Below are 17,948 nucleotides of genomic sequence, written 5' to 3'. Positions count from 1 at the left end.
TGGGGCAGGGGGGCGCACTGCGGGCCCCCCCACCCCAGAGCACCCTGTCCCCATGTTGATGAGGACAGGACCTCTTCCCGACAACCCTGGCCGTTGGTTGTCGGGGTCTGCGGGCGGGGGGCTTATCGGAATCTGGGAGTCCCCTCAAATAAGGGGGCCCCCAGATACCGGCCCCCTACCCTAAGTGAATGGATATGGGGTACATCGTACCCCTACCCATTCACCTGGAGGCAAAGTGATAGTTATTAAACACACAACACAAGGGTTTTTAAAATCATTTATTAGTCTGCTCCGGAGGCCCCCCCTGTCTTCTTTAGCTCTAATACCAGGGGGGGCTTCTTCTTCCGCTCTCCGGGGGTCTTCTCCGCTCTCCGGGGGGGTTTCTTCTTCCGCTCTCCGGGGGGGTCTTCTCCGCTCTCCGGGGGTCTTCTTGTATCTTCGCCGCTCTCCGCTGTTGACTCGGCGCACCCCGGTTCTTCTGCAGCTGTCCGGTGCCTTCTCCTTCAGCGCTGGCTGCCTGCTATCTTCGTGTGTTAGCTCAATTACTAGCAGGCAGCCAGCGCGGTCTTCTGTGACGTCATGTTCTTCTCTTTTGTTCTTCTCCCCTCTTCCGATGTTGACTCGACGCCTCTTCTCACTGCAATGATGGAAGCGCGCCTTGCATCCCATTTATATAGGCATCACCGTCCCATCATGCTCCGGTAGGTACCCACGTGGTGGGTGCCTACCCACGTGCACCCACCACGTGGGTACCTACCGGAGCATGATGGGACGGTGAGGCCTATATAAATGGGATGCAAGGCGCGCTTCCATCATTGCAGTGAGAAGAGGCGTCGAGTCAACATCGGAAGAGGGGAGAAGAACAGAAGAGAAGAACATGACGTCACAGACCGCGCTGGCTGCCTTCTAGTAATTGAGCTAACACACGAAGATAGCAGGCAGCCAGCGCTGAAGGAGAAGGCACCGGACAGCTGCAGAAGAACCGGGGTGCGCCGAGTCAACAGCGGAGAGCGGCGAAGATACAAGAAGACCCCCGGAGAGCGGAGAAGACCCCCCCGGAGAGCGGAAGAAGAAACCCCCCCCGGAGAGCGGAGAAGACCCCCGGAGAGCGGAAGAAGAAGCCCCCCCTGGTATTAGAGCTAAAGAAGACAGGGGGGGCCTCCGGAGCAGACTAATAAATGATTTTAAAAACCCTTGTGTTGTGTGTTTAATAACTATCACTTTGCCTCCAGGTGAATGGGTAGGGGTACGATGTACCCCATATCCATTCACTTAGGGTGGGGGGCCGGTATCTGGGGGCCCCCTTATTTGAGGGGACTCCCAGATTCCGATAAGCCCCCCGCCCGCAGACCCCGACAACCAACGGCCAGGGTTGTCGGGAAGAGGTCCTGTCCTCATCAACATGGGGACAGGGTGCTCTGGGGTGGGGGGGCCCGCAGTGCGCCCCCCTGCCCCAGAGCACCCAACCCCCCCCATGTTGAGCGCATGCGGCCTGGTACGGCTCAGGAGGGGGGGGGCGCTCGCTCGTCCCCACTCCCTTCCTGGCCGGCCGGGTAGCGTGCTTTGGATACGGGTCTGGTATGGATTGTAGGGGGACCCCCTACGTCGATTTTTCGGCGTAGGGGGGGTCTCCTTACAACCCATACCAGACCTAAGGGCCTGGTATGCTCCTGGGGGGGGGAACCCATGCCGGTTTTGATTTTACAAATTGCCGTGGAGTTCTCCCTCAGGAATGCATACCAAATGCCGTCGCTTGAATGGGCTTTTACATGGTGTGACTAACTTTCCACTTTGTAAAACCAGCCCTAGTTTTACACTTGCAAACTAAAACTTACGGCGAAAAAACGAAGCTGAAAAGCTTTGTGGATCGCCCCAAGTGCTAATTTGCATACTAGAAGCGGCATTTCGACTCAAAATGCCCCCAGCGGCGGATGCGGTACTGCATCCTAAGATTCGGCAGTGTAATTCAATTACACATGCCGGATCTTCTGCCTAACTTTGGAAAACTGCTTCTGTGGATCAGTTCCAAAGTTAGGACAAGGGATACGATGGAGTAACAGCAGTTACTCCGTCGTATCTCTTTTGTGGATCTGGCCCTATGTGTAATAAAATAAAGACCACTGAGCATCAGTCAGTTCTCCCAGGTCTCGTTCACACTGCGCCCTAGCCCGTACAGTTACTGATTACTTATGTTTATTCTGCAGTATCTCATATACTTTAGAGATAAGTTGGTATGACTTTTTAAGACATTAGGCAATAACGTCCTTTAAGGGTATGGACTGATATAAATGGCACTATATATTGTGTAAAATGCCTTATCAGTGTAGTGTAGCTCTCAACTGGCCAGAGCCATTTATTTCACTGTTTGCCACAGTGAGGTAAAATAAAGGGTTTTTTCTCCAGACATAGAAACAATGTTGGATATGATCATTACCGGAGTATTGCTATTAAGTTATGCTTTTAATTGTGTCATCAAGGACCCAGGGCAAAAAAAGAGTACAAATCATATATAAAAGTACTCTTCAAGAGCTGCTATTGATCCCTGTTCCTGAATGCTGAACTCAGTTCCAATGTTCCTATGCCATACTTACCTGCTCTGTGCAATGAGGCTCTCTCCTCACTGGCTAACTAGCTGTGACTGACAACAGCATTAGCCGATGGCTCCCACTGTTGTGTGAGCCAGTGAGGAGAGAGACCTGGGAGAGCGTCTGCTCTCATGCACATTGCTGGATCAAGATGGGGCTCTGGTAAGTAAACAGGGGACACTGCACCCAGAAGTTTTTTTACCTTAATGCATAGAATGCATTAAGGTAAAAAACATTCTGCCTTTAGAATCACTTTAAATGTCAAGATTCCTTTTATATTTTATGGTTTAGCTTGCCATGATTGAAATTCTTACCTGACTAATGTCACTGGTCCAAGCAGCTTTTTCTTGACGTGAAGGAGCCAAAAGGACCACAGTGAAGGGTGTTGCATCTACTGATTCCACCACAATTTTAAAATCCAGATGGCCAAACACATATCCAGACCCCTTTGCTTAAGAGAGTAAAATTATTATTACAACATAAAGGAGGAAAATGATTGTGCAAAATCATATACTGTGTATCTCCTAATGCATCTAATTTCATGAATATTTTATAAGGATTTATGACTACAATTCAGCATGTTTAGTCTAAATATATATCTACACACTTTGCTGTACTCATAAATTATGTTATTTCACTCTGGTGCAAGAAAATGCTTGTGAAATTACTACAAAAGCTTAACAAATTAAACACTATTTGCAGGATGATGATGTCTTGACAAGAGGGTAATAAGACTCTGCTCTTCTCCAGAAAGATCAGTTCATGTGAACCATGCCCCAAACTTCTAGAAGTTCCAGAGGATTAGGCTGTAATTGCAGTCAAATGTGCTTTAACCACTTAAGCCCCGGACCAATACGCTGTCTAAAGACCCAAGGTGTTTTTACAATTTGTCACTGCGCTGCTTTAACTGGTAATTGCGCGGTCATGCAATGTTGTACCGAAACGAAATTTGCGTCCTTTTCTTCCCACAAATAGAGCTTTCTTTTGATGGTATTTGATTGCCTATGCGATTTTTATTTTTTGCGATATAAACGGAAAAAGACCGAAAATTTGGAAAACAAAAGATTTTTCTTATAACAAAAAGTAAAAAATATCGAATAAACTAAATTTTAGTCAAACATTTAGGCCAAAATGTATTCAGCCACATGTCTTTTGTAAAAAAAATCGCAATAAGCGTATATTTATTGGTTTTCGCAAAAATTATAGCGTCTACAAACTAGGGTACATTTTCTGGAATTTACACAACTTTTATTTTATGACTGCCTATCTCATTTCTTGAGGTGCTAAAATGGCAAGGCAGTACAAAACCCCCCCAAATGACCCCATTTTGGAAAGTAGACACCCCAGGGAAACTGCTGAGAGGCATGTTGAGTCCATTGAATATTTTTTTTTTTTGTCCCAAGTGATTGAATAATGACAAAAAAATAAAAATAAAAAAAAAATTACAAAAAGTTGTCACTAAATGATATATTGCTCACACATGCCATGGTTATATGTGGAATTGCACCCCAAAATACATTCTGCTGCTTCTTCTGAGTACGGGGATACCACATGTGTGGGACTTTTTGGGAGCCTAGCCACGTACGGGACCCCGAAAACCAAGCACCGCCTTCAGCATTTCTAAGGGCGCAAATTTTTGATTTCACTCCTCACTACCTATCACAGTTTCGAAGGCCATAAAATGCCAAAATAGCACAAAACCCCCCCAAATGACCCCATTTTGGAAAGTAGACACCCCAAGCTATTTGCTGAGAGGCATGTCGAGTCCATGGAATATTTTATATTTTGACACAAGTTGCGGGAATATGACAAACTGATTTTTTTTTGCACAAAGTTGTCACTAAATGATATATTTCTCACACATGCCATGGTTATATGTGGAATTGCACCCCAAAATACATTCTGCTGCTTCTCCTGAGTACGGGGATACCACATGTGTGGGACTTTTTGGGAGCCTAGCCGCGTACGGGACCCCGAAAACCAATCACCACCTTCAAGATTTCTAAGGGCATACATTTTTGATTTCACTCCTCACTACCTATCATAGTTTTGAAGGCCATACAATGCCAAGATGGCAAACAACCCCCCCAAATGACCCCATTTTGGAAAGAAGACACCCCAAGCTATTTGCTGAGAGGCATGTTGAGTCCATGGAATATTTAATTTTTTTTGCCCCAAGTGATTGAATATTGACCAAAAAAATAAATAAAAAATAAATTACAAAACGTTGTCACTAAATGATATATTTCTCACACATGCCATGGTTATATGTGGTATTGCACCCCAAAATACATTCTGCTGCTTCTCCTGAGTACGGGGATACCACATGTGTGGGACTTTTTGGGAGCTTAGCCGCGTACGGGACCCCGAAAACCAATCACCACCTTCAAGATTTCTAAGGACATACATTTTTGATTTCACTCACACAAATCTTGAAGGTGGTGATTGGTTTTCGGGGTCCCGTACGCGGCTAAGCTCCCAAAAAGTCCCACACATGTGGTATCTCCGTACTCAGGAGAAGCAGCAGAATGTATTTTGGGGTGCAATTCCACATATAACCATGGCATGTGTGAGAAATATATCATTTAGTGACAACGTTTTGTAATTTTTTTTTTTTTTTTTTTTTTGGTCAATATTCAATCACTTGGGGCAAAAAAATGTAATATTCCATGGACTTAACATGCCTCTCAGCAAATAGCTTGGGGTGTCTTCTTTACAAAATGGGGTCATTTGGGGGGGTTGTGTGCCATCTTGGCATTTTATGGCCTTCAAAACTATGATAGGTAGTGAGGAGTGAAATCAAAAATGTATGCCCTTAGAAATCTTGAAGATGGTGATTGGTTTTCGGGGCCCCGTACGTGGCTAGGCTCCAAAAAGTCCCACACATGTGGTATCCCCGTACTCAGGAGAAGCAGCAGAATGTATTTTGGGGTGCAATTCCACATATAACCATGGCATGTGTGAGAAATATATCATTTAGTGACAACTTTGTGCAAAAAAAAATCAGTTTATCATATTCCCGCAACTTGTGTCAAAATATAAAATATTCCATGGACTCGACATCCCTCTCAGAAAATAGCTTGGGGTGTCTACTTTCCAAAATGGGGTCATTTGGGGGGTTTTTGTGCTATTTTGGCATTTTATGGCCTTCGAAACTGTGATGGGTAGTGAGGAGTGAAATCAAAAATTTACACCCTTAGAAAGCCTGAAGGCGGTGATTGTTTTTTGGGGTCCCGTACGCGGCTAGGCTCCCAAAAAGTCTCACACATGTGGTAGCCCCGTACTCAGGAGAAGCAGCAGAATGTATTTTGGGGTGTAATTCCACATATGGGGGGAGTATGTTTTGCGCGTGGGTGTAAGCGTTACTGGCACTAACTAGCTACCTAGCGGCACCAGCGACACTAATACAGCGATCAGAAAAATGATCGCTTAGTGATGCTGGCAATAGGGGGGTGAAAGGGTTAACTCTAGGGGCAATCAGGGGTTAAAACCTTTATTAGAAAATGTATGGGGGTACCTAACGCTATAAAAACCTAGCGGGCGAACCTCAAAAAATAACTAGCTACCTAGCGGCACTAATACAGCGATCAGAAAAATGATTGCTTAGTGACGCTGGTAATAGGGGGTAAAAGGGTTAACTCTAGGGGCAATCAGGGGTTAAAACCTTTATTAGAAAATGTATGGGGGTACCTAACGCTATAAAAACCTGGCGGGCGAACCTCAAAAAATAACTAGCTACCTAGCGGCACCAGCGACACTAATACAGCGATCAGAAAAAAACGATCGCTTAGTGGCGCTGGCAATAGGGGGTGAAAGGGTTAACTCTAGGGGCAATCAGGGGTTAAAACCTTTATTAGAAAATGTATGGGGGTACCTAACGCTATAAAAACCTGGCGGGCGAACCTCAAAAAATAACTAGCTACCTAGCGGCACCAGCGACACTAATACAGCGATCAGAAAAACGATCGCTTAGTGACGCTGGCAATAGGGGGTGAAAGGGTTAACTCTAGGGGCAATCAGGGGTTAAAACCTTTATTAGAAAATGTATGGGGGTACCTAACGCTATAAAAACCTGGCGGGCGAACCTCAAAAAATAACTAGCTACCTAGCGGCACCAGCGACACTAATATCAGAAAAATGATCGCTTAGTGACGCTGGCAATAGGGGGTGAAAGGGTTAACTCTAGGGGCAATCAGGGGTTAAAACCTTTATTAGAAAATATATGGGGGTACCTAACGCTATAAAAACCTGGCGGGCGAACCTCAAAAAATAACTAGCTACCTAGCGGCACCAGCGACACTAATACAGCGATCAGAAAAACGATCGCTTAGTGACGCTGGCAGTAGGGGGTGAAAGAGTTAACTCTAGGGGCAATCAGGGGTTAAAACCTTTATTAGAAAATGTATGGGGGTACCTAACGCTATAAAAACCTGGCGGGCGAACCTCAAAAAATAAGGCTGCATTCACACCTGAGCGTAGGGCGTTCGGTCGTTTTTTCGGGCGTTTTTTTTCGCGCGTATTCATGCTTATTTGCGCGTTTGCATACAGCGTCGTGCGACGTTTTTGTACTTCGGCGTTTCTTATTTTAGCCAATAGGAAAAATTATCATCTTTTCATCACTTGTTGCTATGTTGGTAGATTTTTTTTAATCTTCTGCATGGGCGACAAGTTCTATTGATTAAAGCGACGAAACGCCCATAGCAAACGCCCGTTGTCGCGCGATACGCTCAATACGCGCGTTTCCCATTACTTTCTATGGGGGAAAAAAAACGCTCAAACGCCGCTGTCGCGCGATTCGCGCGACAAAAAAAGGTCCGGGACTTGTTTGAGCTTCGCGCGACAGGCGTTTGGGCGTTCAGGTGTGAACAGTCACCATAGGGAATAATTTTAATTCTCCCCTCTGGCGTTTGTGAGCAGTGCGCTTCAGGCGTAAAAACGCCTAGGTGTGAATGGGGCCTAACTAGCTACCTAGCGGCACCAGCGGCACTAATACAGCGATCAGAAAAACGATCGCTTAGTGACGCTGGCAATAGGGGGGTGAAAGGGTTAACTCTAGGGGCAATCAGGGGTTAAAACCTTTATTAGAAAATGTATGGGGGTACCTAACACTATAAAAACCTGGCGGGCGAACCTCAAAAAATAACTAGCTACCTAGCGGCACGAGCGACACTAATACAGCGATCAGAAAAACGATCGCTTAGTGACGCTGGCAAAAGGGGGGTGAAAGGGTTAACTAGGGGGTGATCAAGGGGTTAAAAGTGTTAGGTCCAGTGTAGCCCCCTACCCCCCCCCCCAATAAAGGTTTTAACCCCTTGATCACCCCCTAGTTAACCCTTTCACCCCCCTTTTGCCAGCGTCACTAAGCGATCGTTTTTCTGATCGCTGTATTAGTGTCGCTCGTGCCACTAGGTAGCTAGTTTTTTTTTTGAGGTTCGCCGCCATGTTTTTATAGCGTTAGGTACCCCCATAAATTTTCTAACGCTATAAAAACATGGCGGCGAACCTAAAAAAAAACTAGCTACCTAGTGGCACGAGCGACACTAGTACAGCGATCAGAAAAACGATCGCTTAGTGACGCTGGCAAAAGGGGGGTGAAAGGGTTAACTAGGGGGTGATCAAGGGGTTAAAAGTGTTAGGTCCAGTGTAGCCCCCTACCCCCCCCAATAAAGGTTTTAACCCCTTGATCACCCCCTAGTTAACCCTTTCACCCCCCTTTTGCCAGCGTCACTAAGCGATCGTTTTTCTGATCGCTGTATTAGTGTCGCTCGTGCCGCTAGGTAGCTAGTTTTTTTTGAGGTTCGCCGCCATGTTTTTATAGCGTTAGGTACCCCCATAAATTTTCTAACGCTATAAAAACATGGCGGCGAACCTCAAAAAAAAACTAGCTACCTAGCGGCACGAGCGACACTAATACAGCGATCAGAAAAACGATCGCTTAGTGACGCTGGCAAAAGGGGGGTGAAAGGGTTAACTCGGGGGTGATCAAGGGGTTAAAACCTTTATTGGGGGGGGGGGGGGGGCTATCCTGGACCTAACACTAACTGCCTGACACTAACTGCCTGTCACACTGAAACTAAATGCAGTGATCAGTAAATGATCACTGCAATTTAGTGACGGTGTGACAGGGGGGGGCTGGTGGGGGCGATCGGGGGGTGACCGGGGGGGGGATCGTAAGCCTATGTGTCTGTGTGTCAGTGTAGTGCTTGTGTACTCACTGTGTGATGTCTCCGCTCCTCCGCCGGACGAAAATACCGGCGGGAGGAGCGGTGACATCACTTCCTCCTCTGCCTGTGTTTACAATGCAGGCAGAGGAGGGCGGGGGAGGAAGCTGATTGGCTGGGGAGCGATCCGGAGGGGGCGGACAAAAACGAACTGCCGCCCCCGCATCCCGGATCGCTCCTGAAGATTACCGACCCGCGCCATGTGCCGGGGGGGGTCCCGATCGGACCCCCGACCCCCGTCAAGCAGAGGACGTACAGGTACGTTGATGTGCCTGTCCGTGCCATTCTGCTGACGTATATGTACATGAGCGGGTCGGGAACTGGTTAACAGAGTATTAAGTAAAGGGTCTGCATACTTAAGTACATGTGATATTTCAGTTTTTTCTTTTTAATACATTCACAGACATTTCCCGCGCGTAATTGAGGCCGCGGCTTTTCGGCTTTCTGCAGGCCTAAGCTGCCTTCTGTAATCTGGCACCATCTTGTGGTGGCCGTTTGGCATTACAAGTAAAACAGTTCTAGCAGTTCTAATGTGTTTTTTTCACTGTTTTCACTGCCATCTCCTTTCCTCTAATTAGAACCCCCAAACATTAAATATATTTTTTATTCTAACACCGTAGAGAATAAAATGCCGGTCATTGCAATACTTTCTGTCACACCGTATTTGCGCAGCGGTCTTACAAGCGGACTTTTTTTGGGGAAAAATACACTTTTTTTAATTAAAAAATAAGACAACAGTAAAGTTAGCCCAATTTTTTTTTATATTGTGAAAGATAATGTTACGCCGAGTAAATTGATACCTGACATGTCACGCTTCAAAATTGCGTCCGCTCGTGGAATGGCGAAAAACTTTTACCCTTTAAAATCTCCATAGGCGACGTTTAAAACATTCTACAGGTTGCATGTTTTGGGTTACAGAGGGGGTCTAGGGCTAGAATTATTGCTCTCGCTCTAACGATTGCGGCCATACCTCACATGTGTGGTTTAAATACCGTTTTTAGATATGCGGGCGCTACTCACATATGTGTTCATTTCTGCGTGCAATCTTGGCGGGACGGGGCGCGTTTTCTGGCTCCTAACTTTTTTAGCTGGCTCCTAGATTCCAAGCAAATTTGTCAAACCCTGCCCTACACCACCTGTTGACAACCATTCAGTATATCCAATCTACTGCTCTGCTTATAACTTAGTCTCTGGTGTCTGCTTTAGATCTCCTCAACAACCCTCTTTTCTAAACCAAAAATAACTAAAATAAGCTAAAAGATGGGTTTTCACTAGAGGAGACATTAGCAGCCATTTTTATGCAGTGATATGCAGTAAAATTCACACTAATTCTCGCAGCTAGCTGCGTTCATCATCGATGCTCGAGCCGAGTGATCCACCGCTAAGAGTCTTGCTCTTTTGGTTCTCTTTCGAGGTATTTATCATGTGGCGCTCAGGGGGGACTCTGTGGTTCTCGCTTGTGCGAGTGTATTTCAATGCCATGATTTCAGAGGTGGAAGGTTATTGCAAAAAATTATTAGATATGCTCACAACTAAAAAGTAAGGCAGATATACAAAGTATATATGGAGTTGCGATATCATAAAGATATTGTTCCTGGAGTTTTGCTTTAACAGTTTATTTCCTTTGACCTAAAAAAATGGTAAAAAGAAAGTTGAAGAAATATTGCTGAATGAATTGACAATCCCATGTCTTGTTTTCTGTGTTCCAGAAGGGTGAGAAGGATTCTATAAACCCGCACCCCCTTCTGTGTAACTAATGAAGTGGCAGTGATAGATACAGAAAAAGTCAGAGGGAGCCTGTCACTGATTTGCCTTACATCATTTATACTACAAAAAAGACAGAACAACATGGGGGGATAAGATGGAAAATACTGGGGCTCCTTGCAAACTTTGAAGCTTGAAAGTCATGCTGTTTCCTGGTTATAGCTTATGTCTGCACCGTTTGCCACTTTCTCATTTTCAGCGAAAGTTGGCCCCATCTGCAATATCAGCAATAAAATAATCCAATCTTCTTTGTACACAGTTAAAGATTTCCGGTGGGTTAAAGCAGGATTCTACCAATTAGTATTTGGATAATAACATGGCAACCTAATGCAACCTCATAGTCATGTAAGAGCTGCACAATTTACTGTGAATAGAGATTACTGTTATAGTGGTGTCCTTGTGCTTGTAACTGACAACCTTATTCACAGCGTTTTGACTTTTGCTTCTTTTGTGTTGCCACTACTCCAGCACCTTGTTCCATAGCAGAATAAGCTTGAACCATTAAAGAAGAACTAATCTCCCAGTATTGCAACAGGTGCGCTCCTTGTTTTGCTCCAAGTGGAGCTTTCAGTCAGTAAAGTTGATTTAGAGACTGTTCACCCAGCAAAGTGAATATTAATTTTGCAAAGTGAATGTAAGTAGATAATGTGAACCTGTGTTTACTTTTAATAATATAATGTGAAAGTTAAGTGATTTTGCTAGCTGGGTTTATGTGAACAGCGGCAGGCAGGAGCCCTGTACAAAGCAAAGAGAAGGTGACATGGGACACAGTTCCTCATATGAGGTGGTTACCTGCTGATGATCAGCCCTGGATACAAACAGTTCGTGTCCAAAGCCAATCATCCCCAGGTAATCACACATGTTCGATTACATGCCTCTATTGACGCCCTCCCTGCAAAGTAGGTCTGCGCTGTAGCGTCATTCAGCTATAGCGCGGATCTGAAGCGGTTAAGCTGGAAGCTGATTGGTTTCTTTGCAGAGCTGCACCAGATTTTGCACTCTCCCGTTTTAGTAAATCTGTAATCACATGCTGGGATGATGCCTGAACTGATGGACCTTCAGGAACCTGGTGAGCAACTGCACCTATCTACAAAAGAAACAAACCTGTAGCAGACAGTATTTTTAAAGTAAAGATTAACATTACCTTTCGGACTTGCTGCTGATTCCTTGAACAAACAACATTTCCTATGAAAGATCTTTCTATAAACAGTAATATTTTCCACAAATGCACTGAAGCAGGTAGATCTCAGGTGCAAACCCCCGGCTAAACCTTACAGACATTTCTGTGGTTTTCACAATCAAGCTTCTTTTAGTCTATGTAGCCTGAAAGTTGTCAAAGAAAAAGCTCAAATCTCACATTTTCTGTCACTGTCACCCATGCCCGGGCACCATGAGCGTCACATGTGGGATCTGACTTATAAACTGATTTGCAGTGTATAGCTACTGCCCACAATCAGTAAACAGAAAACATCAGGGATGCATAATGTGATATTATGTAAGTTTACTTTCCTGGTTGGAGTCATGTACTAGGGCTGGGAAAGTAGAGTTTAGTGAAGGACACGGAGGGGAAGCCGTAGAAAAACGGGGGGAGAACAGGGGGCAGAGGGACACGGAGGGGAAACCGTAGAACAAAGGGGGGAGAACAGGGGGGGAGAGGGACACGAAGGGGAAGCCGTAGAACAAGGGGGGGGAGAACAGGGGGAGATGGACACGGAGGGGGGCTGGAGGAGGATACAGGGAACAGTCAGGCATGATCTGTGCAGCAGGAGGGACAGCTGTGATCACCGATCTCCCTGTAGAGCTTTTTATCCAACAGCCACGGGAGGGAAAGAAGGAGAAGCGGGTGTCAGATATACAGGGAGATCTGGTGTTCACAGCTGTCCCTCCTGCTGTACCTCCTGCTGCACCGAGCCATTAGCTCCCACTGCTTTCAATCAAGTCCAGTGACATGGGATCGGGGGCAGGGCTGAGTCCCGCTGTCTGTGTCAATGGACGCAGCAGCAAGACTCGGAAGCGGGTGTCCCCATGGAAAGTGGCACTCGATGAAGAGGAGGGGCCAGAAACACCACCATGGGGAGCCCAGAAGTGGTGGATCGGGGCTGCTCTGTGCAAAACCCTTGTACAGAGCAGGTAAGTTTAACATGTTGTTTATTATATAAAAAAATGTACCTTTAAAATCACTTTAAGGTAAAAAATGTTTAAGTATTAGTATCACCCCCTCACATCACCATTGCACATAGTAGGTAGGTACTGTATAGCATGTTTGTAATTTGACTTTATAGTCACTTTAACAGCGCCCTACTCAGTTCACGTGAAGGGCAATTCAAGTGAGCCAGACTTTACTGTCAGATTTGTCCAGTCAAGTTCATTATGATGGAACACAGTATGAAGCAATGTTAATTGTGTACTAGATCACACAGCTCATTCTTTTATAGCGGAAGTGATATAGAGTGCACAGCAGAGGGGAAGAATACATGTTGAGCCTACATCCTACAGTATCTGCAGCAGATTCAGCGCTAAGCTTTAGCAACAGCCAACCATTCCATCCAATCGATCCCTCAAGGGCCAATAAGAGCACTGTCTACTTTCCACTGTAAAAAGTATTGATGGAACATTGTCCTAAAGTTACGCCAAAGATAACAAAGTGAACATAATTTCACAGAGGCACACATATGAGTGGTTTCTGGATAATAAGAGTAAAAGCAGATAACTTTAGGCTGGACTGTACATTTTGAGAGTTTCACGTTTCACCTTGTCCTCCAGCACGGAGAAATATGAATTCCTTTTATCCTACAATCTATATTGGGTTTTTTAGAGACATGTTAAAAACAGATAAATGAATAGCTGAGGGCACATAGCTCCCATGGGAGGCTTTTTGCTAGTTTTAGAAGTGCTTTGCTTTTAACACATTTAATGCTGAGTTACTGTAATTAAAGCAGAAAAGCAGGCAGAAAATAGAGCCCTTCACTGAAGTGCTAATGTAATGCAGGAAACAATGCCATTACACTAAAATAGAAGCGTTTAATAAATATCCCTTATTTAGACTTTCCGTATGCCAACTGCCAGACTTAGATGGACTTTTAAGAAGGCCTTTGGGCTGGATTTCGGCATCTTTACCAGTCATTCAGTACAAGTTTACTCCTAACAACTGGACTCTGCAAAAAATGGGCAAAAAAAAAATGAAACTGAGAAATAAATTGGGGTGTGCAAACCTAAAGCCCAGACAAAATAAAAAACACAAACGCATATCACTTACAGTCAATAGGATGTGTCCCTGTTACCTTTTCTGTTAGGTAAAATCCTCATAAATTCTCCTTCACGTACAGGTAAGCCTTATTATAGACTTACCTGTAGGTAAAAGTAAAAAAAAAAAAAAAAAAAGGGGTATACAACCGCTTTAATTACCGTATTTATCGGCGTATATCGCGCACTTTTTTTCAGGGCAAAATCGTGGGTGCGCGATATACGCCGATACCCGCTTTCCCGCGCCGAGTTTTGAATACTGCGCCGACATATACCGAGCGCAGTACACTCGGGTATAGTCGGCCAGTTTCGGCTTCTTCCGTGCTCACGTCCTGGACGTACAGGACGTGAGTGCGACAGTTGCCGAGTCTGCCCGAGTGTACTGCGCTCGGTATATGCTGGCGCAGTATTCAAAACTCGGCGCGGGAAACGAGCGGGGAGGACGCGAGGACGCCGGACCCGACGAAGAGGACACCCGAAGCCGCAGATGGACGCCGGATTCGCCGATGGACGCCGAGCAAGACACCAAAACTGTAAGTACAAAAAAATCTTTTTTTCCACAGGAATGGGGGCAACTTTAGGGGTGCGCGCTATACGCTATACGCTATACGCGGGAGCGCGCTATACCCCGATAAATACGGTAGTTCACAGGGAAAAAAAAAGGTGTTAAAGCAAAGTTCCACACAAAAATGGAACGTCTGCTTTAAGTGTAGGTGAACCCCTGACATGCCACATTTGGAATGTATTTTTTTTGGGGGGGGGGGAGGGGGCAATCACAGCACGCAGTGCGGTTTGTGAATGCGCAGTGCACGCCAGGCTGTGAAGCCACAGCTGGGCGCCCACAGTAACATTCCTGGCGCCGCAGAGAGGATAGGGAGAGAGGTGGGGCTTTGTGCGCCCGCATCGCTGGACTGTGGGACAGGTGGGTGTCTGGTTATTAAAAGTCAGCAGCTACACTTTTTGTAGCTGCTGACTTTTAAATGGGTGGAACTCCGCTTTAGGGTCCTACGGTCCATATTATATAAAGAAAATATGTACAGATCCATAATATGTTCCCTATCGTACCATTTTGCTTTGGAATATTATGCATTATGTTACTACTGTTTATTAGGCAACTTTACTAAAACAGAAGGAATTTAATAGAACTGGGAATTGGTGAAAAGGAAGAATTGAATATCTATCTATACACATACACCATTGTGATTATAGGAAGTAAAATATACAGGCTTACTTACAGTCATCGTCGTTCATATCCGGTTCTTCAATCAGCGTACACTCTATTAGGGAGAGAACCCCACCTGTCTGTACAGAAAACACATCATTACAACACCAATAGATGGCCTTCTGTATCACTTTTGCGTTCCTTAGATTTTAAGCTTTCACAACCAGGTCCCCCCTAACCCTCTTCTCCTAAATTGTATTGTAAAAAAAAAAAAAATCCAAATAATTAAATATTTTTAAACATGTAACTTTCATTAAAATAATAACTGTTGATCATGCCATTAAATTAATTGTGCAGATACGTTTTGTTATGGGGGGGTCAATATTTTTCTCCTGTCTTCCAGTCTTTCTCCCTGTCACATGCTGTCTCAATGAAGCCTACAAGCAGTCGTACCAATGAACACTGAAGAAATTGTATGCTGCTGTTGTTGGTGTGTATTCATAAAGACAATGGCTGAAAAAACACTGCAGAGATAAGCAAGGCAGCAGTGGTTATAAAAACAAAAAAAACATGCCAGCAGTTTATGATACACAGTGCTTTAGCAAACTAAAATGTCCATCATTTAAGGTTTACATGTACTTTAAGGGTTTGAGTCAATAGCAAGCATTTAGGGGTTTTTAATTTTAACTTAATGGTATCCTAATACACTTTGTATGAGTAAGCACTGAGTATCAGTGCGAAACGTTAGCTGTGTATCCCGTTTTCACCTTTTGCTGTGGATTGTAGTGTATTGCATTTTACCACTAAAGGACAATTCAGGAATCTTTTCCAGGAGTCCGGCTGTCCAAATATTTTCTTTTTTGTTTTCAGCTCATGAAAACCCCAAATCCACAATCTCAGAAAATTAGAATATTGTGAAAAGGTGCAATATTCTAGGCTCAAAGGGCCCTTTCACACGGGCGGATCAGTAATGATCCGCACCGTGTGTCCACAAAAGCTCAGCGGGGATCCTCCGTAAAATCCCCGCTGAGCTGGCAGCTGACAGGGCGGTCCCCGCACAATGTGCAGGGACCGCCCTGTCTTTCCTCCGATCTCCCCTATGGGGGATCGGATGAACACGGACCGTTTGTCCATGTTCATCCGATCCGAGTCGGCAGACGGAAGAAAAATAGGATTTTCTTCCGTCCGCAAATGCGGATCTTTGCGGAGGTGGACGATTACGGGTGTCAGCGGATGGTCATCCACTGACACCCGTAATCACATAGGGACCAATGTATGTCCCGTTTTCATCCGCAACGGACGGATGAAAATGCGGACATACGGTCCGCACGTGTGAAAGGGCCCAAAGTGTCCCACTCTAATCAGCTAATTAAGCCATAACACCTGCAAACAGGTTCCTGAGCCTTTCTGTTCAAATTTTTTATTGATAAACAAAACACAGAGTACAGTAACAGGCATTTTTGGTTCTACACAATGAAGGGTACGTCAAAATACATTCTAGGTGCAGCAAATACAGTCATATCCATAATAACAGAACTTTCAAAACATGGACAGTGTATGTCAATACTGAGAATTATCAGATGGGGTGCATTAAAGAAAATGACTGTAAATCTATTAATAGGAAACATATAAAGTGCATAAAAGGAAAGGGGGTAGCTCCAATCCAATATCAATGCACAGCTCAAAACAGTACTCTGTAGGTCTAGGAAAAAAAGACAGTAAACTAAATCTAGGCAATAATCTGTAACCTTGCCTGAGAGAATATGAATAAGGCATTTCAGTTAAAAGGAAAGGGGAATCCAGAAAGAGAAAAAAAAAAAAAAGGTAAAAGAAAAGGAAAGAAGAGAAAGCATAGGGTAAGAGGGAGAAAAGGAGAAGGAAGGAAGAATGTCGGCGGGATCGCACGAACCCCAGAAGGACACAGTTTTTAAAGTAAAATTATCTCGAGACTTATGGTACAAGCAAGGAAATGTCGAACCCCGGGGGGAGAAAATTTTCCACCCAAGGGGTCCAAGTATTGTTGTGTTTGGTAACCCGATTTAGAATTGTTGCCTCAATTTTACTATGAATCATCGCTTGAGTCACTCTGTTCTTAACTTCTGCTATATGCAGTTTTGGAGTCTTCCATGCCCTAGCTATAGTCTGTTTAGCAGCTGTGGTTAGTTGAAGGAGGAGTATAACTTGGGCCCTCGTGTAATCCTTATGTACAGTGGGTGACTGTGATATTGTGTTTTTAGCACGACAGCATCGCGCTGATTCTCGGCGACATGGTGCCGACATCTCGCACTCGCTGGAATAGACAAAGCACATTCCAGCGAGCGCGTCATAGAAGCGACGGGAGATCCGACTTGGATTCACGCCAATTCTAGCGTCGGCATTTGGTACGCATTCCTGAGAGGGAGAACTCCACGCCAATTTTTAAATAAAAAACCGGCATGGGTTCCCCCTCCAGGAGCATACCAGGCCCTTAGGTCTGGTATGGGTTGTAAGGAGACCCCCCTACGCCGAAAAACCGACGTAGGGGATCCCCCTACAATCCATACCAGACCCGTATCCAAAGCACGCTACCCGGCCGGCCAGGAAGGGAGTGGGGACGAGCGAGCGCCCCCCCCCTCCTGAGCCATACCAGGCTGCATGCCCTCAACATGGGGGGGTCGGGTGCTCTGGGGCAGGGGGGCGCACTGCGGGCCCCCCCACCCCAGAGTACCCTGTCCCCATGTTGATAAGGACAGGGCCTCTTCCCGACAACCCTGGCCATTCACCTGGAGGCAAAGTGTTAAAGTAAATAAACACACAACACAGGGTTTTTAAAATAATTTATTAGTCTGCTCCGGAGGCCCCCCCTGTCTTCTTTAGCTCTTTCAGCAGGGGGGGCTTCTTCTTTCACTCTCCGGGGGGTCTTCTGCTCTCCGGGGGGGTCTTCGCCGCTCTCAGGGGTCTTCTTCTATGTTCGCCGCTCTCCGCTGTTGACTC

At 45.3% G+C, this 17,948-nt stretch overlaps 1 protein-coding gene across 3 annotated transcripts in view; it reads right to left on the bottom strand.

Moving 5' to 3' along the window:
• Window positions 1-17,948, bottom strand: part of RASGRF2 (Ras protein specific guanine nucleotide releasing factor 2) — a 486,592-nt gene that overhangs the window by 129,086 nt on the left and 339,558 nt on the right. For all 3 annotated transcript variants that reach the window (XM_040341627.1, XM_040341631.1, XM_040341628.1), the window contains exons 11-12: window positions 15,049-15,115; window positions 2,900-3,036 (exon numbers count right to left, since the gene is read on the bottom strand). In XM_040341627.1, the coding sequence (XP_040197561.1) occupies window positions 2,900-3,036; window positions 15,049-15,115 (204 nt within the window). The remainder of the gene's footprint in view (window positions 1-2,899; window positions 3,037-15,048; window positions 15,116-17,948) is intronic.

Source organism: Rana temporaria, chromosome 1 (assembly GCF_905171775.1).
Source record: "Rana temporaria chromosome 1, aRanTem1.1, whole genome shotgun sequence".
Taxonomy (NCBI): domain Eukaryota; kingdom Metazoa; phylum Chordata; class Amphibia; order Anura; family Ranidae; genus Rana; species Rana temporaria.
The sequence above is the reverse complement of the archived record's forward strand: the minus strand, read 5'-3'. Positions and strand labels throughout refer to the sequence as shown.